Source organism: Alternaria postmessia (genome assembly GCF_024291825.1).
Source record: "Alternaria postmessia strain BMP 2775 chromosome Unknown scaffold_90, whole genome shotgun sequence".
Classification (NCBI taxonomy): domain Eukaryota; kingdom Fungi; phylum Ascomycota; class Dothideomycetes; order Pleosporales; family Pleosporaceae; genus Alternaria; species Alternaria postmessia.
In genome coordinates, this window is record NW_026260163.1 from 58,181 (window position 1) to 78,947 (window position 20,767).

The 20,767-nt window shown below is 52.6% G+C and overlaps 8 protein-coding genes across 8 annotated transcripts; 5 read left to right on the top strand and 3 right to left on the bottom strand.

Moving 5' to 3' along the window:
• Positions 1–571: 571 nt before the first annotated feature.
• J4E82_009425 (uncharacterized protein) lies at positions 572–2,796 on the bottom strand (the record flags this gene model as incomplete). Its single annotated transcript, XM_051735650.1, has 2 exons — positions 572–2,333; positions 2,387–2,796. The coding sequence occupies 2 exons, from the start codon at positions 2,794–2,796 to the stop codon at positions 572–574; spliced, it is 2,172 nt and encodes a 723-aa protein (XP_051584599.1).
• A 1,031-nt stretch (positions 2,797–3,827) lies between these two features.
• J4E82_009426 (uncharacterized protein) lies at positions 3,828–6,550 on the top strand (the record flags this gene model as incomplete). The annotated part of the gene is made up of 2 exons (XM_051735651.1): positions 3,828–5,171; positions 5,222–6,550. 2 exons carry the CDS (start codon positions 3,828–3,830, stop codon positions 6,548–6,550), a joined length of 2,673 nt encoding a protein of 890 aa, XP_051584600.1.
• A 1,197-nt stretch (positions 6,551–7,747) lies between these two features.
• On the top strand, positions 7,748–8,711 carry J4E82_009427 (uncharacterized protein; the record flags this gene model as incomplete). Its single annotated transcript, XM_051735652.1, has 2 exons — positions 7,748–8,151; positions 8,270–8,711. The coding sequence occupies 2 exons, from the start codon at positions 7,748–7,750 to the stop codon at positions 8,709–8,711; spliced, it is 846 nt and encodes a 281-aa protein (XP_051584601.1).
• A 1,798-nt stretch (positions 8,712–10,509) lies between these two features.
• Positions 10,510–12,317, top strand: J4E82_009428 (uncharacterized protein; the record flags this gene model as incomplete). Its single annotated transcript, XM_051735653.1, has 5 exons — positions 10,510–10,930; positions 10,990–11,291; positions 11,351–11,734; positions 11,826–11,884; positions 11,972–12,317. 5 exons carry the CDS (start codon positions 10,510–10,512, stop codon positions 12,315–12,317), a joined length of 1,512 nt encoding a protein of 503 aa, XP_051584602.1.
• A 458-nt stretch (positions 12,318–12,775) lies between these two features.
• Positions 12,776–13,915, top strand: J4E82_009429 (uncharacterized protein; the record flags this gene model as incomplete). Its single annotated transcript, XM_051735654.1, has 1 exon — positions 12,776–13,915. One exon carries the CDS (start codon positions 12,776–12,778, stop codon positions 13,913–13,915), a length of 1,140 nt encoding a protein of 379 aa, XP_051584603.1.
• Positions 13,916–14,392: 477 nt separating this feature from the next.
• Positions 14,393–16,563, bottom strand: J4E82_009430 (uncharacterized protein; the record flags this gene model as incomplete). Its single annotated transcript, XM_051735655.1, has 2 exons — positions 14,393–16,186; positions 16,240–16,563. 2 exons carry the CDS (start codon positions 16,561–16,563, stop codon positions 14,393–14,395), a joined length of 2,118 nt encoding a protein of 705 aa, XP_051584604.1.
• A 449-nt stretch (positions 16,564–17,012) lies between these two features.
• Positions 17,013–18,188, bottom strand: J4E82_009431 (uncharacterized protein; the record flags this gene model as incomplete). Its single annotated transcript, XM_051735656.1, has 1 exon — positions 17,013–18,188. One exon carries the CDS (start codon positions 18,186–18,188, stop codon positions 17,013–17,015), a length of 1,176 nt encoding a protein of 391 aa, XP_051584605.1.
• Positions 18,189–18,582: 394 nt separating this feature from the next.
• Positions 18,583–20,105, top strand: J4E82_009432 (uncharacterized protein; the record flags this gene model as incomplete). The annotated part of the gene is made up of 2 exons (XM_051735657.1): positions 18,583–18,638; positions 18,689–20,105. 2 exons carry the CDS (start codon positions 18,583–18,585, stop codon positions 20,103–20,105), a joined length of 1,473 nt encoding a protein of 490 aa, XP_051584606.1.
• Between the last annotated feature and the right edge of the window lie 662 nt (positions 20,106–20,767).

A 20,767-nucleotide genomic window follows, 5' to 3' on the forward strand; every position in this document is an offset into this window, starting at 1 on the left:
CCACCCCTCCTCTCACAACACCCACGACATCCACGCTCTTCACCTTCCTCGCTCTCTACCTAACCACCCTCTTCTCTCTCGATACCTGGGCCGCTGCACGGGGCTCACCTTACCGCGCACCAGGCAACACCTCCTCCTTCTACCGGCCGGGCGCCACGCCACCGGCGCCGGATAGTTACCAAGGCGGTATGCATGGGCGGGGGAACGCTGGGCCTGGAACGGGAGGAGGAGGAAGAGGGGGAGGGGGTAGAGATGTCGGGAGGGTTGCACAAGCGAGAGATTCTAGGCCGCCGATTAAGATGGGTGGAAGTGCTGCATGTGGTGCTTGTATGATCTAGAGAAGATATGCAACGGTAACAGGGCATTTCTCGGTTTGTAAATGTGTTTACAGATGGTGGTTTACACCATCAAGGCTGACTCTAGATGATTGGTGTGGTTTTTGTGAGTACATGTTATAAATACCTACTACAAGTGCATCGCAATCACTGGAAAACCGCGACGTGATTCATATCAAAAATACATTCATTGCTCCCTTTCGCGCCATGCTACTCAGTGATGCGAACGAAACTAACTATGCTCCCCGCCTCACATTTGTACTCATCAAAGTAATTTTCTTTCCCTTCTTCTTCTTCCCACCAGCCTGCTTCTTCGGCGTCTCTTCGCTTTCACCCAGAGACATGGCCTGTGCTTGGGCAATCATGTCTTCTTCGGCAAGCAGATCCTTCTCCCAGCCCTGTAGCCATCCATCATCGCCGTCGTGATGATCTTGTGGCCCGAGAACGGGGGATGTGCCAGCAACTACCGCCGTACCCCATACTGTCCGTGGCGCTGACGGGCTTGACGAAGGAGATGCCAATGAAGCGAAACCATCGCCCCGGCGTGGTGGCCAGGGCGGCGACGTCGAAGGGTTGTCTCCGTCTGTCGTCGGATGTGCGTCAGACATGCTTCCTGACGCTAAAGGCTGGAAGTCGTCGGCAGAGAACCTCTCCGTCATGCTCGGGCGCCTCCTGCGCGCAGATGCAAACTCGGCGTATTCGGCCTTTTCCGCACGTTGCCGCGCCTTCTCCTCCTTGGTCTCTTTTTCGGTGTGCTTCTTTCGCCTCTTCTCAATCTCGGGCCTGAAGCGCTCCAACACTTCTGGGGCGACAGTGTCGGTCCAATCACATTCGAGAAAGCCAACCTCGCAGCCATACGGTAGATGCGCCAAATACTTTGTGCGCTTCCGCAACTCATCGTCAACTACATGTCCTGTAGACACGTGCTCAACCCGAGGAAGGATCGTTGAAGGAAATGACGCAAAATTGCCAAAAGCCGCTTTCAAGATGCGAATGTCTAATGGAGATAGATAGTAATGCAGTAATGCTTGGTAAAAGAAGTACTCGGATGGCGTCTTGTGGTGCTCGTGTTGTTGTCGATTGCGAAGCTCCGCAAGCGTAAGAGATATCCCATGACTTGCCGCAGAGGAGTGCGATGACATGGACACCGTCCTGTCTTTGCTTTGAGTGACATCAGCCTCGGAGGCGTTCGGTATTGGGGTGAAATCCTGGCCAGACTTGGAAGCGTTCTGTATCGTGTACATCTCTGGTGCGGCACCCTCGTCGAAAACGATTGGTGCTCTCTTCATCTTCGGTTCTGCTGGTTTGACTGGTTCTTCTGGCGGATTTCCGATTCCCTTTAGCTTTTCTTTGGCATCTCGTATATTTTTGATTGCCTTTTTCGTCCACTCCATGCTGTCTTCGGCAAACATGACCTCATCTTCTTTCCCTTGCTGCTCAAGCTTCAGAATCTCCTGATCGAGTTGTTCTAACATGTAGTCCTCCCCGCCCCGCATCACACGGGCGTAGTCGGTAACCTCGGCGGCATGGTACCAGGGAATATCCTCGTCTTTACTCAGAGCATCCGCTCCATCACGAGGCATAGCCAGGGTGCTTCCAGCGGATCTGACAACCAAGCGAAGTACTACGTCGCCTCCCTCTCTGGGAGGCTCACCCTCCTGTCCTGTGTACCAGCGCACTGGTCTAGTTTCGGATGCATATATGGTGTCAAAGCACAGCGGGCACTTCTTTGAACGTGCCCTTTTCTCGGGAGCCTTGCCCTCGTCTTCGGAATGCATGTAGCGGATGAGACATGGGAGACAGAAGATATGGCCACATCTGGCCATCCTCGGGGCTACTGGAGTCCCTAGGCAGATAGGGCAGGAGGCCTCTTGTGAAAGCTCCGATGCCAATATCTGCAGGACGTTGTTCCAGTCCAGGTGGATATCAGCATCGACGCTTTGCGCGCGATAATCGCCGCGCGGGTCTACGATAAAGCGGTAGTTGGCGTGCACATATCTATCCAAGGTTAGCTGAGCCCTCTACAACGTTCTCGGGCCGCTGGAACTCACCTCGCCTTGTCGACGGCGTGGTAACCCGAGCCAAGACCCCAGGTCGGGTTGCGCCGATAGTTCCTTGCATAGCCATGCGACTGGTGGTTGGTTGGGCGTGGCGGCAGACTAAAGTTCATGAGGTGGGTAATAGACGTCTGCCCCTTGCGATTGTTAAATGGACGCATGGCGAGAGACTCGACAATGGCATCCTCGTCCGTCTGCCTGAATCGCTTCGAGCCTTTGTGCTGCTTCTTCTGCTGCTGCGTGTTCCGGGGAGTGGGTGATGATCGCGCCGGCGCGCCACTACCCCGCGGCTGTGCGAAGAAGCTACTGGTACTGATGGACGGTGTCTGGTTCTGGGCGGGTGAAGCGGGTCCAGAAGGTGCAGAAGCCTTGGACGAGGACACGACGGGTGGGTTGCTAGACATGACTCCCAGCTAAGGGCTCACGATAGCGCGTCGATGACGATGACGACGTCGGCCGGAGTTTCTGTTTTGGCGGGAGTAGCCGGAACTACAACCAGGGTAACAGAGACAGGACTGAGCGTCTCCGACGGCAGGCCAGGGATGCCGTCTGTTCAGCTATTGCGTACGGTGCTGGCGCGCGCAGTACTGGCTGGTGTCCGGCTTGCGTGCGACGCGAGAGGAGATGCAGGGTGCTGATAGAACGAACGTCGATATGGCGAGGAGGGAAAAACAGACGAGGAGAGGGCAATATGGGTGTAGTAGTGTGTTGATGCGAGTGTAGGCGTCCCCAAGAGGGTGACTTGGAGGGGACAAGAATCAGAAGGTGGAGTGGCGATTGACAGCCTAGGTAATAGACATGACGACGTGCAATCACGTGGTTCGTGCGGTTTGCGGTCCAACTCGCCCACTTACAACGTCTGGAACAGCTGGCCTGCAACAGAAATTGCGTTGAGAAGACGTAGAAATTGAAGACCAGCCAGCGAACTTGAGCTGATGGATTTAAAGACAAACGTTGTGCAGCACAGCGAATGTCGCCGTGGTGCTTGGGGGTAAACCTTGGGATCCATCTCTGACGACAGGGTCTCCGCACAGACGGTTGCGATTGCCCTTTCGGATCGGCTTGGGACTTTGTCTACAACCTCATCCCAATCCACCCTCTGCACTCTGCACCCCACCCATCTCCTTCGCGGGCAGCCTCTGCTGCGCTCATGTCATCCTGATACCATGACCCCGCGGTCGTCTATTCGCCCATCCACACCTCAACCCGCCTCGCCTACCGCCGTCGCGCGACCCTGCACCGCATCATCCAAATAATTATCCGCGCATCTCTCTACGCCGCATTGTCGCCCATTGCCATCACGCCGGGCGCATCTCCTTGTCGTTGCAAGACAAGATTGTGCTAGAGGCAGTCGCACTCTCCCCGTTGCCTCACAAGTTGGCTGCTTGGTCTCCAGCCGGCGCCGACTGTGGAGGCAACACCGCGTCTGCCGCTCATGATGCCCGGCCCTTATATGCCTGGTAGGAGGCAGGAGCAGCAGTACTACCACCACCATATCCCGCCCCAGACACACTCGCCCGTCCACCACAACCCCTATGCCGCCCCTTACCACCACCTCCAGCAGTACGGGCCTCCCCATGGCTACGCCCAACACATGCAGCCTATGCAGCAGCAATGGTACCCTTATCAGCAACCACCGCCGCCCCCGCCGCAGTATGCCATGCCTCCGCGCCAGTTCCAGCCTCAACCCCATGCCTCGCCTGTCGTAGTCTCTTCGCACCTGCACATGGCCCCGCCAGTCAATCGCGCCATGGGTCAAACGCCCCCCATCGTCCATTCACGCACTCCGCCTGCTCCCCGTATGCCCACTCCCCAGCCGGCGCCGTCCACAGCTTCACTCCAGTCGCACACCCAAGTCACCTCTCCGACCCCGCAGACAAGCACCAGCCTCGACACCTCTCCCCCGGTTGCTGACTCAAAGCCTACTCAGGCAGCCCCGACCACCCCGCAATCCATCGCATTCAAGCCCTTCTATCCGCCTCTACCCTGGCTGTCCGTCCCCGACTCAGAGTTCCCGGCGCGCGCTGCGCGAGGGCGGAGAAGGCGAAGAGCCCCCGTGTCTACCGAAGAGCAGGCTTTGGCGCTCCCGTCACGCGAGCAGGCTGTGGATGAGGATGACGCCAACGAATTTGAGCATCACACTGAGGGCGATCTGACTCCAACTGAAGAGCCTGAAGAATCACAGGCTTCGACTATTGCGGGGCCCTCGGACGCTGAAGTCGATACCCCGTCTACCTCACACCCGCCTTCCGAGGCCGATTTGGCGCAATCTATCACACCGTCTACTACAACACCATCCGCCGTGCAGTCGCCTGCGCAGCCCTCGGCTACCGTCAAAAAGCATGCCCGCAACAGCACGATCCCCGCCGTACCCCGCATCCCTGTCAAATCCGCAAAAGCACCAAGTGCGGCTTCTACTACACAACAGTCGGTCAAGTCGCCCGCTGCGACTCGCAGGGAGTCGACACAGGCTGAAGACGCAGTGGCGGCGACACCGGACGCGGGCGCAAACGCCGAGGAGATGCCATCAGCATCTCCGCCTAAGCAGGCAGCGCCAAAATCATGGGCAGAGTTGCTTCGAGCAAAGAATGCTCCTGCTACAGCGCAGCCAGCTCCTGTGCCCAACGGCGCTGTTGCTGCTCCCAATGGCCCAGTCGTGCCGAAAAACAACACACTTGCCGATATTCTGGCGTCTTTCTCAGTCGATTCAGGAAAAAAGGTTTCCTTCATCGAGCCTCGTGGTCTGGTAAACACGGGTAACCTCTGTTATATGAATTCGGTATGTCTTGACCTGTCGTCGCCCTGAGTCCTCTGCTGATATTTGTCCAGATTCTTCAAGTACTTCTATTCTGCGTTCCTTTCTACGACTTCCTTGATCAGGTTGCCAAGCGCGCTGCTCATAGCTTCAAATCTGAGACACCTCTTGTTGACGCTATGATCATGTTTCTACGCGATTTTCGACTCATCGACTCTGCGAACAATGTCGAACAACTCCGACTCCGGCTGAAAGGCAACGAGCTTGAGCAGTACGGCGACCCACTTACGCCCGAGTACGTTTACGATGTTATCAAGCGTTTGCCTCGTTTCGACAATATGAAGAGGGGTCAACAAGAAGATGCTGAGGAGTTTCTGGGGTTCTTGCTTGCCGGACTGCACGACGAGTGCGTGCACATCATCAAGAGTGGGAAGCAGAGCCAGCCCGCAGAAACCAGTACATCACCCAATGCTGAACGCTCAGGATCTATTGACGGCGGCTGGGAAGAAGTCGGACATAAGCAGAAGACCGCTATCACGCAGAACTCTGGTGCCATTGACATTGAGAGCCCGATCACAAAGATATTCGGTGGAAAGCTGCGCTCGGAATACAAGAGACCCGGTGAAAAGGCTTCCGTTACGTTGGAACCGTACCAACCGCTTCAACTTGATATTGGCGAGCCCAATATCAACAACATCTCCGATGCCCTCAAGAACTTGACACGCCTGGAGACATTGGACGGTGCGGCTCGCGGGGCCAAGGCCTCTACAAAGCAAGTGCACATTGAGACTCTCCCACCAGTCTTGATACTTCATTTAAAGCGCTTCCACTATGACGAAAAGGGACCACAAAAGATTTGGAAGAAGATTGGGTATCCCCTAGAGCTAGAGCTTCCTAAAGAGGTCTTCCCGCCACACAAACGAGGCAGCTATCAGATTCAAGGAGGTTTCCCGCGTTACAGGCTCACTGGCGTTGTGTACCACCACGGCAAGAATGCGAGTGGCGGTCACTATACCGTCGACCTTCGACGTCAGGAGGGCAAGGAATGGATCCGTATGGATGACACCATTATCCGTCGTGTCCGCGCAGAAGAAGTCGCAGAAGGCGGTGCCGAAGAGGATCCCAAGGTCCTGGCTGCCGCTCTCGAACAGCACAAAAGCGACGCTGGCAAGAGCAAAAACTTCTTTGCCCAGATCGACATGGAAGAGGAGGAAACCGACAAGGGAGGTTGGAACCAGGTCAACGGGACAGAGAAGCAAAAGGATGGGGCCAAGAAGTGGGCTGTCGCCGTCAACGGTGCGGCGACACCCAACTCAGCGGGTAAGAGGACGCCACTACCCAAGGAGAACGTGCGCGACAACAAGGTGGCATACATCTTGTTCTACCAGCGTATCGAGACTTGAACCAAAACCAAAACATGTAGTGAAATGGTCTAGCTAGGTGGGGCGTATGATGATCCAGCGTTCACATACACACATGAACCATCTTTGACATGTCAACACAAAAGTTTACTGCAGCATCTACGACCTGGGAAGAAAACATATATGGGTCACGATATTTATGCCAACGACGCGTGGATCAATCACATGCATCGCGTCCTCACGCGGTATATGGGGGGAGGGGGGAAGAGTCAGGAGTAGTAACGTCACGTCACATGAGAGATACCCCTTGTGATGTGTGGGGGGGTTTTTCTAGGATATGACGGAATAATAAAACAATTCAACATTTTCACCTCTTGCTTTCCATCTCTCTCTCGTGATCGGTATGACTGGGCTGCCTGTGATTTGCCTGCATGGTGTTTTGATGGATTGCTTGGGAACATTGATGTACGTGAAGATTTTCTTTGTTGTTGTAATAAGGTGGAATTAGTGTGCTGAGGAAAAAAAAAGCTAGTTGGGGATCTTGATCCAGTCTTGATACAAGCAAAGGGTGGATGATGAGTGCGTGGGGCGGATGGGAGCTGGAGGGTCGAACTAAATATGATATTGAGGAAAGGCTTCCTATGTTGCCTAGGTTGAGTTTTGGAGTGGGTTGGGTAGACGGGGCGAGGGAGAGAGGGTAGAGATCTTTTATAGCTTTGGCTGATACATGACGGCCGAGTAGGTTTGGACGCGAGAGGAGGGTAGCATTAATTGGAGCAGAGAGAAGATGGGTATTACTTTACAGCGAGATAGCTATCTAATGCTATAGGGGAAGAAACATGAGTGGAATGGTATAACATCATAGAAGTAGACATGAAGGCTCCACATTGTTACAACCAGCACTTTTATCTATGCAGTTCACGAAACTGAAGTACAAGTCCTAAGATTGTAGGTTGAGATAGGTGACAATAGTGATTGAAGGATACAACACGGGCCGTCCAATGTGCCCGCATTAGCGTTACGCGGGGAAGATACCGAAGATACCTCGGCTCCAACGCGCGCAAGTCCATCCACCATCCTCCCAGCAGCGACCATGTAGCATTTCACACCACTCCCGGTCGCTCCAGGGCTCCCTGTACCATTCAACTCCCCAATCGAAACAGCGACAACAAGCACGACGGCAGCGACCCTCCTCGACGAAACCTCTGTCTCGACGCGCCGCTCTCCCATCTATCCACCATGTCGTCCATCAAACCCCAAACAGCACCCCCTCCCACCACGCACGTCCTCCTCTCCTACCCAGCCGACTACGTCCTCCTCGTCACCATCAACCGCGAACGACAGATGAATTCGATTCCCTTCGAGGGCCACCTAGAAATGGGCCTCGTGTTTGACTGGTTCGATCACGAGCCCAATCTACGCGTTGCCATTGTTACAGGAGCCGGCAAGAAGAGTTTCTGCGCCGGCCAGGACCTCATTCAACTCGGCAGGATACGGAGTGGGGAGCTGCAAACGAGTCCTGGCTTGATGAGGCATCCGTTGAGTGGGTTTGGGGGGCTGAGTAGGAGGATGGGGAAGAAGCCGGTTATTGCTGCTGTTAATGGGTTTGCGCTGGGTGGAGGGTTTGAGATTGTTTTGGGCTGGTATGTTTCTCTGCTTCCCTTGCCTCTCTTTCTTTCTTCCTTTCTTTCTTTTCTCTCTCTCCCTCTCTCTCTCTCTCTAGAGATAGAAATAAGAGTTTCACTAATTCCCTTTCTACAGTGACATGGTAGTAGCAGCACCACACGCAACATTCGGTCTCCCAGAAGCGCTTCGCGGCATCTTCGCCGGCGCGGGAGGCCCACCACGTCTCGTCCGCAACGTTGGACTACCCATCGCATCTGAAATGGCATTGACCGGCCGACCCATCACCGCACAGCGAGCCAAGGAACTCAACCTCGTGAACCGGATATCGCCATCCCAGGATACCGTCGTGGAAGAGGCATTGAAGCTGGCGAATGAGATTGCGGCCATTTCACCCGATTCGGCAATCGTCACACGGGCTGCGCTAAAGGAAGCTTGGGAAACGGGAAGTGTGGAGCGGGCTACGCAGTTGACGATTGAACAGTATAATCACGGTTTGAATGCGGGTGAGAATGCGCTCGAAGGGCTAAAAGCTTTTGCTGAGAAGCGGAAACCGAATTGGCGGCCTTCTAAGTTGTAGATGTGAGATTGAGAGATGTTGGGCTCGCTGGATCTACGCTTTTTAGCAGTAGGTAGCTTACCGTTTTGCACTTGCATTCTCGAACAATTCTTCAGGCGTTTTTGTTCGGTATCAAGTGGCTAAGTCGTTCCTCGCAAAGACGAAACTTTGTCCGTCATCATGTATAACGACAAGATTTGGCAATGTTTTCCTATACAGGTACTGAGTAGTTCCGCAGGGGCTAGAAAATCTGATAGATACGAGCTTCTTTTTACACTATTCGTCCACCCTCACATACATGAAGCTGATGGCTTCCATAAATCCCAGGGTATTATCTCAGCGCCAGCCTTCTCGAGCTGAGATTCTACATCTCCTTCGATAGCCCCCGCGGGCTTGTCACCGATGTCGTAAGTAGAGTGCGCACCCCTCAACAAGACGACATTGAATCCAGCCGCCAACGCACCTCTGCAAGTCGAAAGCACGCAGCATTCGCTCTGTATTCCAAAAGCCACAATCGTCTCTACACCCTCCTTCTTCAGCTGATCCGCAAGTTGCGGGTTGGACTCAAAAGCATCCCCTAAGAGCGTTTGTCAAAAAAATCAATAGGAATAGCATCAAACTTCAAGAGTTCCGTATTACTCACGGACGTTCTTTGACACCAATGTTTCCCATCTGTCATTGTATTGTGGCTTGAACACGAGCTCCCAGGGTTTGCTCCCTTTCACCAAAGGTCCTTTCTCTGCAACCTCCTCATGCTGCACAAACACAATCTCCAAATCTGGCGTTCGTCCATGTTTGTCAGCCGAGTCGATAGCTTGACGTGCTCTTTGCAGGATACTAGTTCCGGCTTCTCGAATTCGCTCCGCGTGTGGTATCTCGGTCGTTGCATTTTGCGCCAATTCGACTTGTATGTCGATCACAAAAAGTGCGGTACGTGCCATGGCGGACTCCGCGCTTTGCATGTAGTGGTCGCGTTCTTTGTGACAGTCGGGAAGCCTTTGTAAAGTTGTGCATGCCGATTGTAGGGCGTGTGAGTCATTGTATCCGAGGAGCTACGGTACTGCCAGTGGAATGCTGGTAACATCGTGCACGAGCTGCTTGAGAGACGTCTTGTCGCCAATCTGCTGCTCTCTACAGAGATGGGACACAACTAATGTTTAGCAACTGGTTTTATCAACATCTCAATGTACCCTTTCAATCTTCCCCTAGAAGCTGGGCTACTTTGGGTTACTGTCGTGGGAATCCAACGCTTACAACGATCTCACGGAATCGTCGCTTGCGCAAAGGGTGAGAACGGTCTTGCAAGGCACCGTAGCACCCGACGTTTACCAGCAAAACAGTGGCCGAATTATCTCTCGCAAGGACGAAACTTCGTCCGTTGTGGTATATGAGGACAAGCTTCGGCAATGCTTTCCCCAGCACCCGACGTCAATCAGCGTCTTGCTGATCTCTCCAGCCAATAGTCGTGCACCAAGCTTCAGGAGGCTGTCTTGTCAAACCCCGATAGAGTTAGCACAGGATGCGGAAAAGGGTAGTTGTCGCATACATTCTACCTACCCCATAACCCCACCTTCCCCCGCATTATGGCATCCGGATGCCGCTAACTCAACATGATGTCGAGAACCCGACTGAGGGAAAATCCCTCGGTAGGCGCTATCAGAGGCGGATTATAACGTAGCATTTGTCGCTAGGATAATTAGTATTGACTCGGTTACATTGACATTGTATTGGAATGAATCTGAATCGTCTATCACTGACTTGCGCTGCGCGATTCGAAAAGGAGCTAACAGGCTTGCTTTGACATCATACTTGTTCTGCCATGGTGGACCGACGAGCTAGCGACGCAGCTCCTTCACTTCAGACGCCCATTGCCCCCGTTGCAAAGCGGAAACGACGTGCCTCCTGCCTGGGAGAACAGGAGCGACGCGAGAGAAAGAGAGCTATTGACCGCGAAGCCCAGCGCTCACTGAGAGAAAAGACCAAAACGCATATTGCAGAGCTGGAGCGAACAATACAGATACTCCGAGATCAAGATCGTAATGGAGCGACCGCCAGTCTACTGTCTGAGATTGATAGCCTGCGAGTGGAGAACGAACGGCTGAGAGATGTAATCGATAGCGTCAAAAGCGTGGTGGGACTGGACTTTGGCGTGTCCGGTAAGACTGCTGCGACAGTGGTGCCACGTCCACGGGCAGATGATGGTGGTGATGAAGGCACCTCTCCTGCTGCGACCAGTGCCGGTACGCATGACTTTTTATCATTGACTCTTGATCCTGCGATGGCTCACTCTAGATGGTAGGCCATCAGTCACCTAAGCCATGCGCGATCTCGTCTAGCAGTGCGACAAAACCATGTCCATCAACACCCATCGATCAAGCAACTACTTTTGTTCCGTCTGCGGTCAAGCGACCGCTCGATCTTGATGGCATGACGGTCATGACAGACCTGCATCCACCGGTAATGCTGGCAAATCAAAGTCAACAAGTCGAAATGGAGCTCGACCTCCAACCAGTTCGAGAAAGCTCAGAAGAAGGGGAGGCAGAAGACTTACCCTGGGGCAATGCACCAGCAACAGCGACCTGGGCACCCATGATGGAAGAAGTACGTTCTTCTGTGTCTATTCATCGTTTCCTCTGCCGACTAACCCGCTCTTTCTACAGATCTTCGGCCCAAACTGGCGTTGTCCCTCGCCGACTATCCTCCACATCGGCAATCCAGACAACCCAACCTCGAACTTTTCCTCCATCTGCCCCGTCTGGAAAAAGAGCAACGAGCTCTTCGGCAAAGTCTTCACCTACCATCATCGTTCCCCAGGTGCCACGAGCAGCTCTTCTTCCTCCAACAATAGTCTAGTGCGGTCTGATACTGCAGAAGCAGGACTGCTCTACCTAGGCATAAAACAGGGTTGGGACAACTTACCCTCACTGGAATGGATGAAGAGTCCAGCGCTCACAATCTTGAAACAGGTTGACGAGCTGCTATTCAAGCATCTGCCCAACGTAGAGAGGTTGGCTGTGGCGTATAAGAGTTTCAAGTTGCTTAAGGTACGTTGAAATTCACTTCGAACATTGGGGAGGCATGGAGAGAATTCCGGAAGCTATAAGACGGGAAGCTAATGTAAAAACGATCGTACAGTATTATCTCAACGCGACAAAAGAAGAATTGGATAAAGTGCCGCACTGGCTTCGCCCAAGGTAAACTACCCACCCACCCATCTACACTGTGTTCCCACTTATCCATCCCCCAACCGAGCCAAGTTCCCCTAACACCCACGTTTCCAGTTTCTCACAATCATCGACCTCTCACCCCATAGCCCTCGATTTCTTCGCCTGGCCCACCATCCGCTCCCGCTTACTCAACCACCACACCACAATCTTCCAAACAAGCGCAGGTGCCGATCTTTCCAGCTGCTACTCGCGCTTCCTGCGTTTCGACTGGCCGTTTGCCTTTGAAGATGCTTTCTTCCTCGACGAGGATACTGGCATGCACTACCCTAGTCCGCTGTTTGAGCGCTATCACGGAGACTTGAAGTATTGGTCAGTAGACGAGCAGTTCTTCGATACATTTCCAGAGATGAGGGGCGATATTGAGGGCGATCAGAGAAACGCAAGCGCAGGGAAGGTGTAAAGGAGAGCATCCATGTCTTGACTTGATGCGCGATTCCCTGTTTCGCGGTCGTGTCTCCAGATACAAAAATCTGCAAAGGATACAGTGCAAGGGTCTTTCTGGATCTAAATATATTTTGCTACTAGGACGTCGAAAAACATAATAAATAGTCCGATAACTGTACGTATCAAGTGCACGGACGCGGTGGTTATCAGCGGCTATCGTGCCTGGTAATCTGACGCTGCGCTGCGATGGATGGATGACCAAAGCAAAATGACTCAACACTCTTTGCAAACTTGTAAGCTGAAGTCCCTAGCACATCGGCCTCCCATTATCGTTTCCAGGGAAAATAGATCAACATGTCTTTACGACGCAAGTCCTGCAATGCTTGCTTCAAGAGCCGTCGGAAATGCAATCGAGATTACCCCACATGCGCATCCTGTCGGAGGACGAAGAAGGATTGCTATTATGCTTATGCGATGATTCCCCAACCAGGCCTGCCGGATCATTTGGTTTCGACGGAGAGCGAAAATACAGATGGCGACGACCTCGTGGATACTCTTATGACAGCCGGGAATGGGGTCTCTACAGCTACAGATATGCTCCATCCTACCATTTTGGATTTTGAACCTTACCAATCTGCATTTCCACTGGAAGACATGCGACAGCCGGACGATGCTATAACGTCAAGAAGCCAATTCAGCTTTACCAGTCAGCAATGCAGTCCCGCTATGTTCCCGTCGCGAATACCGTCAACATCGCCAACGTCGAGCATACCGAGTTTCCTCGGCGGTCTTGGTGACTTGCAGCGCGTAGAGGGCAGCACAGAAAGCTGGCAGTGGGTCATCAACGAGCTGAAGCGCTGTCCACGCGACTTGGCCATGCGCGGCGAAACACTATTTCTACACAAGGAGCTATATCGTAGCATGATGCCGGCGGCGATCCGAACAGCCTTGGGCCTGTCGGCGACGTATTGCTTGCTCAACGAAAGTAATCAACATGTCATGTTCCAAGCCATCGATGCCGAGGTGTTTGATTTACTCCAGACGCCTTCATTGTCGGGAGTAGATATAGCCAGAGCGAAGAACAGTGGAGATGATGGCGGCATGACTCTGATCGAGGAGTTGGCGCGGCTGCAGGCGCTCACATTGTACCAGATGATACGCATGTATGAGGGAGGACTCGAACAGCGCGCTCTCGTTGACCTTCAAAGAGGCATAATGACCACTCGGGCGTTACAGCTACTTAGGCGATTGCGAGCGGAGCGTGACAATGACCACGGCTGGCATGCCTGGATTATCGCTGAGAGCATTCGTCGCACTGTCTTGACGGTCTACATGTTCTATGCCGTGTACTCTATAGCGATACATGGCTTCTGTATCGATTTCCCTACGATTGCAAAACTACCTGTGTCGACGTCACCGGAGTTGTGGCACTCCGGGGATCTTCATCCGTCGCAGCGTTGGAGCAATGAGACGGAGCGGACGTTGGCATATGAGGATTATACGGAAGCGTGGATGGTATCGCCACATGTCACGCTGCTTCCGTTTGAGAAATTCCTTGTTGTCCCTTGCAAAGGACTCGAAGGCGTCGCTGCGTATAGTGGTGCTGTATTGTAGCCTTAACTCACTACCCTTCTAGTATCATGTTTCGTATCTCTAACTACTCCATCTCGCCGCCTCTGCTTCTGTATTACTGCTACAGCAGTCCCCTAATAGTCATTACCATCAGCCGTGTTATTTTCGACTTCCCTGCTGTCTTTAGTAGAAAACAGCGCAAGATGACAAAAGCCTCCCTTATCTACCGGTGATTACACCGTTTACACCGTGTTTTAGCAACGACACGTATCCAGCCCAAGAAGTACTCAGTCGCTTCACTATTCGATGCCGAGATGCTTGCTCTCCAGGGGTCCTGAATACACTCATCGTCTACCAACTACCAACTACCGTCGAAATCAGCCAGCCTTGTGGACTCAGCTAACAAGAAGCAAATATACGTATCTGGACCCTTGGGGAAAGGATGTTCTCATGCCACAGCACTACGTCTCCTTATACCACACAAAATGAAGGACCGACAAACGTTTCAAGGTCACTTCGTCATTCATACAACCGTCCCTTACGAATCCTGGAATACTCCACTTTCTCCACACCCTGAGCAGCGATCACCAGACTCCCAATGTTGGAGTTGCCCTCAACATCGGCAAAACGGAGTCTCAAATCTTTGAGCAGTCTAAACCGGCCCGAAGCAGGGAGGAACGATCCACCTGCGGGAATTGGTATGTGGAAATTGTTTCTCGTAGCCAGGCTGGAGAAGTTTATCGCTATGTCTGGGCCGTTGATGAGAAAGTGACGAACCAGAGGTGGAGCGAGGCTGAACGCTATGAGGATTAGTGATGCGATGGCGAGTATGATGGTCCAGGGTTTGTGAGCTACAAGGATCTCGATGCGCTCATGTTTGTTACCTTGTGAAGACCAAACTTTCGATTTTGCGCTATAGTCGTTTGTCCAGTTGTAGTGACCTAAGGTTACCTCAGCTTGATGACTGTAGTTGTCGACCTTAGGCGGCACAAATGTGACGTTTGTATCCCAGAAATAAGAAGTATCGTTTCGAATGCCACCAGTTACGGTATAGATACCATGCAAACAAGTCCAGTACGAATTTAGCAAATGGCCAAATCTTTCAGACAAGGCCTCGTTAGAGAACTTTGTTGTATCTTGGCTTACTTGGTCCTTGGATGCGAACTGGGGTGCAGTAACGAGCGAAGGAGCCCTCAGGTAGTTGTCGAGGATGCTTCCAAGAGGATCAGTCCACTTTTTTTCGCCGCCTATACTGGCCATGAATCCGTCCATGAATGAATACATATTTGAATATATATTTTTTCCTGGTTTCGCGTCCATTATAGTGATTGCAGGTGGGAGTTGGTCCAGCTGCGAGCGGCGGACTTTGGTAGCTTGGCAAGTTGAATTTACAGCACACCAAACTTGAACCTCCACATAACTGGTTTCCACCGAGCAAGATACACTGCCAATAGTCCCATCACGGTGGAAAGAGTCAAAGTCGAAGGTTGGCGAGGATAAATAGGCATCTTTAGAGCTAGCATTCCAGTTCCTTTCGACATAAGAAAGGTTGAATGGCTGCACTGTCTCGGGTGCCTGTGTCCATCTTTCCAGAATTCTTTTGTCTGACCACCAGATGAGACCGTCCTTGCCAGTTACATTCAGAGTATCTGGAGGCAGTTCCCCGTAAGGACTTGTTCCGTTCGTCGTATGGTTGACGGGGGCGCATGTCAACTGAAGATACTCCGTTTGTAAGTGAAATGCATAGTCGGTTGAAGTAGTATTATCTTGGGCACCACGAACGGGGATGCCGACGAAAGAGGAATATTTAGCCAGATCATCATATTGTGGTCTAGTCTCAAACCAACCGTCGCTGTTGGGCTTTGCTATCTTCTCGTAGTGCTCGATTCTAGGTATTTTGATGTTGCCCCATAGATCGACTGGAGAAGCTTCAGTACTCAAGGAAGCAAAAAGGGCGGTGATAAAAAGACTGTTCACAGTTGGAATCATTTTAACCGCTTCTTCCGATATTTTGCCTGGTACAACATATTGAAATGATGCAATGCTGCGTTTCACTGTCGTCTCGACCGACATTTGCCGGAGTGATGCTTGACCCCCGATTGGCGATAGCATCCATATAGCAACGAGCAATACACTCAAGAAACTGATTTGACGAAGGTGTACCTGTGATGTGACCGTGCTCGTGAGGGATGTACTCGCAGCTAACGTGTCGAGGATCTGGATCCGTTCGCCTTTCTCTAGGCGCCAGAGAAGGATTGCGTGGGTTGCTCGACCAACGACAGAGGCGAAGAGGATTGGGAAGATGGTAGGGCCCTATTTATAGCGTCAACTTCCAATCATCCTTACCATTATGTGTGGATACATACATATTTCGTGGCTCTTGTTAGAACGCTGGTAGCCGTTGGATTCTCGCTTGTCGGAGCCTCGTTGTATTGCATGACTACGAGCGAAAAGACAAGGAAGCATGCGGAGAAAGCGAACAAAGCTATGTCAAACACCCCATGCAGTAGCATCGTAGACAGAGGACGCTTGATACGGCTCGGCGATGTTGGCCAGCCTCGTGGGATAAGAGTTGCATCGTTGAGGTCAAGAAGAGGGGTTGCCGTCGATATTGACTCCTGTTTGGGTTCGAAGTGAACTGACAAGGTAGATTGGCTAGCCCCGTAATGAAGACTCTGGGTACTCTCCATGATGCTGTCAGAGTTATTGAGATGTGAGGAAAGAAGGGGGAAAGACAAAGAGGGAAGGAAGCAATGGAAGAAGGCTACCGATCTTGCGAGATCAACAAAAATAACAGCTCACTACTGCATGTACACAGCCTCGGGCTGATATCCAGCCTCTAGAGTGGTTGCTGTTCATGGTGTGGTTGAGCAAGGCTGGCCTATCGCAGAAGCTTTGTTCAGCCTCCATATGCAAGTATGGAACGCGAGCACCGAATCCAACATCGAATCCAATCCGACGCGTCATTATAGATCTGTGATATGGATGGAGGTTCACGATTGCAAAATCTGTACCATGGTTGAAACTGGAGTGAACTGGCAATCCTGAAGACAAGTCGGGTATCATTATCGAGAGAAAACTTGCCAGCTATTAGACCCTGCCTCCGTGCAACTTCACACTCTATAATTACTAAACCCTCTCACTTCCCCCTCCCCTTCCCACCCCGTTTACCCCCTCTACCACCAGTCTTCCCCTTCCTCTGCTTCTCACTCAACGACCCATCAAGCAGTGCAGTAAAAGTCTCGCTACGCGTCTTCGGAGCATCATCCGGCGTCGGAACCACAGACTCCTCGTCCTGCAAGTTCTGCGTCGAAAGCCTCGTATTCCTCCTTCTTGTGACGCGCTCCTCGGCTCTTGAGGGCGTTGCTTCAACGTCTGTGTCTTGGGTCGGTGTCGCGACATCGATTGTGTCCGAGTCCTGTTTGGCTTTTGGTGCCTTCTTGTCCTTCTTGGGGGGACGGCCGCGCTTCTTGGGTTGTGGTGTGTCGATTTCGGGCGAGGGTTCTGCTTGCGATTCGCTGTCATCCTCCTTGTTATCGGCGTCGGCTTCGGTGTTCTCCTCCGCGCTCTGTGTTGCCTTCTTCTCAGCCTTCCTGGCTTCCTTCTTCGTCTTTGACTTCTTGGCTTTTGTCTCCTTCTTCTGCTTCTTTGACGTTGTCTGGCTGGACGATGTGGCTTCCGAGTCGATTTCCGTGCCATCGGCTGAAGTAACGCGGGCTTTCTTGGTCGCCGGCTCTGTTTCCTCTAGACCTTCCATTACCTCATCATCTGAGTACTCTTGCTGGTCGTCGACTTCATCGACAGCCCTTTTCTTTGGTGTCGCATCCTTGGACTCCATCTCCTTGCCCTCATCGTCGAATTTCTTGTTGATCTTCTGAGCCTTCAGGTGCGCTCGGGCCTTTTCCTTTGCTATGCGCTCTTGCCTCTCGAGATCGTACTTGTCGTTGCCAGCCAGTCCATGCTTGATGAATCTCTGGGCTGCGCCTACATCCAGTCGCGCCCTGCCTTCAGCACTACCCATTATGCCTCTGTCCTTGATGTCCTTGATCTTGCTGTTGTACTGCTTTAAGCGCGCAATCTCTTTGAAGACATCGTGCTCCATCGCATTGACACCCGAGGCCTTGAGCACGGAAAAGAGGATCGCCTCGACGGCATATGCAGACATGCAGTAGAACTCTGCCTTGTCCAGAAGCGGGAGGGATGAGGCGGTCGTGTGCAGCGGCGTTGCTAGTAGAGGCTCGAGTGCTGTGGTGAGCTCGTCGATGTTGACTTCCAGGTCCTCGACGAGGTCGGGAAGGTCTATTTGCGGATCCATGATGATATGATGGTAGTCGCGGATACCGAGCTCGTGTCTTGGGAGGTTGCGACAATTCGCGACAAGTGCGGGTGAAGTTGTTGGAGTCGCGGTCTGGAAACACAAGCCAAAGAAAAGTTGCGGGCCGAGCGTAAACCCGCGCTAGCTCCGGCATCCAAACGTTGGATAGCTCATAGCGTCATTCACTCACCTCCGCCGACTCTGAAATTGCCTTCGCCCTTTGTAGAGTTGGTCGCAATATACACATGTGAATTGCAAATCATTCAAGCTGTCTTTCTCCTCTGTTTCACAATTCCTCCCCAGGCTTCGGCCTCGGATACCACACATAAGAAGAAGATGCGACTCCGGTAGCAATTGCGCGAGCCGGGTGGCTTACTATCAGACGAGGGCCTTCATGACGAGCCGGAAAAAGTCAGAAAGTGTGGGCGCACAAAACGAACTGGCAGATGGGTACGTATTCATGGCGTTACTCTAGAACCACCACGACTTACAAGATGCAGCAAGGATAGACCAGATCAATCCGTCCCCTCGCCAGCTTCTCACAACACAGCCGACTTCTACCGCAGACAACCTGTACTCGACCGCCGGATTCATATAATGGGCATTGGCAATGTGGGCAAATTCATTGCGCATGCCCTACGTGGAATACCGAATGCGCCTCCGGTAACGCTGATCTTTGGGGGTTGGGAAAAGTACAACGAATGGAACAATTCGCAACAAAGGCTGACGCTGGTCACCGAAGGTGATGCAGAGATAAGGGACGGCTACGACGCCGAACTAGCAATACCGCGTGTCCGATACCATGGTCAAGAGGTGGGCTTGAATGCTTCCTCTGTAGATGCTCCAGGAGGGCCTCGAATCTTGCCTGGAGAATCAACCGAACCTATCAGCTCGCTGATCATCTGCTCAAAAGCCCCTTTTGTTCTGCAGGCCATCTCTTCTGTAAAGCACAGGCTGCACAAAGACTCTGTGGTGTGCTTCCTGCAAAATGGCATGGGGGTGATCGAAGAAGTCAATAGGGAAATCTTCCCAGACCCAGAGACCAGACCACACTATATGCTCGGAATCAACTCGCATGGCATGCACACTTCGCGAGACGGTCGTTTTACCACCGTCCATGCCGGTTTTGGGACGATTTCCTTGGGTATTCTACCCCACGAACGAGACCGCAACCCCAACGAGCCCTATGTGCCCGAGTTGAGATTCACCGCACCAAAAGACAGCAAACCAGTCTATCCCGACGAGCCCGACAAACTCAACCCAGAGTATCCACCCCCGAGCAGCGGCAAGTTTCCCTTTACGCCCAACCAACGCTACCTGCTCCGAACCCTCCTCCGCACCCCAGTGCTGAGCGCAGCCTCCTTCTCACCCCCAGACCTTCTCCAGATGCAACTCGATAAGCTAGCCGTAAATTGCATCATCAACCCCCTCACTGCCCTTCTCGATGCGCGAAACGGTGCCGTCTTGAACAACTACGCCCTAACCCGCACAATGCGCCTCCTACTGTCCGAAATCAGTCTCGTCATCCGCTCCCTTCCGGAACTCCAGTACATCCCCAATGTGACTCAGCGCTTCGACCCGGGGCGTCTGGAAACCGTTGTCGTGGCTGTGGCACATCGCACCAGAGACAACGTGAGCAGTATGCTAGCGGATACACGCCAAGGTGCACAAACAGAGATTGATTACATCAACGGATGGGTTGTGAAGAGAGGCGAAGAGCTGGGAATCCGATGTGCGATGAATTATATGATTATGCAGTTGGTCAAGGGGAAGAGGATGGTGGTGCAGCATGAAATGGAGGAAGGGGTTCCACTTGTGGAGGAGAAGAAAGGGGGTAGGGCGGAAGCAGACTTGGTGGTGAAGAGGGGTCAGGCGGAAGCTAGTAAGGAAGATGCCCGTGAGAAGGAGAAGTTATAAGGGAATACACGGTTTGAGTCCTGTGGCTACGGTCTTCGTGTAGTTCGGCCACCTAGCTTCTCAAATACTACCAAACACAACAAATGTAGACGAACAGATAGAAAATGCCCGTGAGTAAAGCAGGTAGTCGATGGACAGTGCTCTGCGGCCTGCAGAGCAGGATACGCCGTTGATCACAGTCCTCACTTCAGACACCATACGCCCATACGAAATGACCATGCCCATCACTCAAACTCAATTATGGCCCGCCCTCCCGTCGCTCGAATGTCCACCCAAGAGCGGGTAGGCATATATCGCAGAGCATACGCCCCAAGCAAATACACCAACTACGAGCACGAATCCGATTAGATGCGGCACTGTGCGGTGCGCGAGCACCATGCGTCCATGGCCGTTGATGTTTGGTGGGAAGATGTAGTAACGTCTGGAAGGTGGATAGCCTCGCTGTAACGTAGTGGTAGGGCTCACTTCGATGCCGGAGTCATGAGCAGAACCGGGTGAAGCGATGGTCCCGTACACGGCGTCTCGAAAGGAAGGTTTCGGTGGTTCATCGCTTCGTGTTGGGTCCATCTGTGAGGCGTCAGCAATCGAGTTGAGCGAGCAGAGTACATGGCTTGCGTATCTACCTCATCCGCCATAGTGTAGCATTGTCTACTGGATAAGTA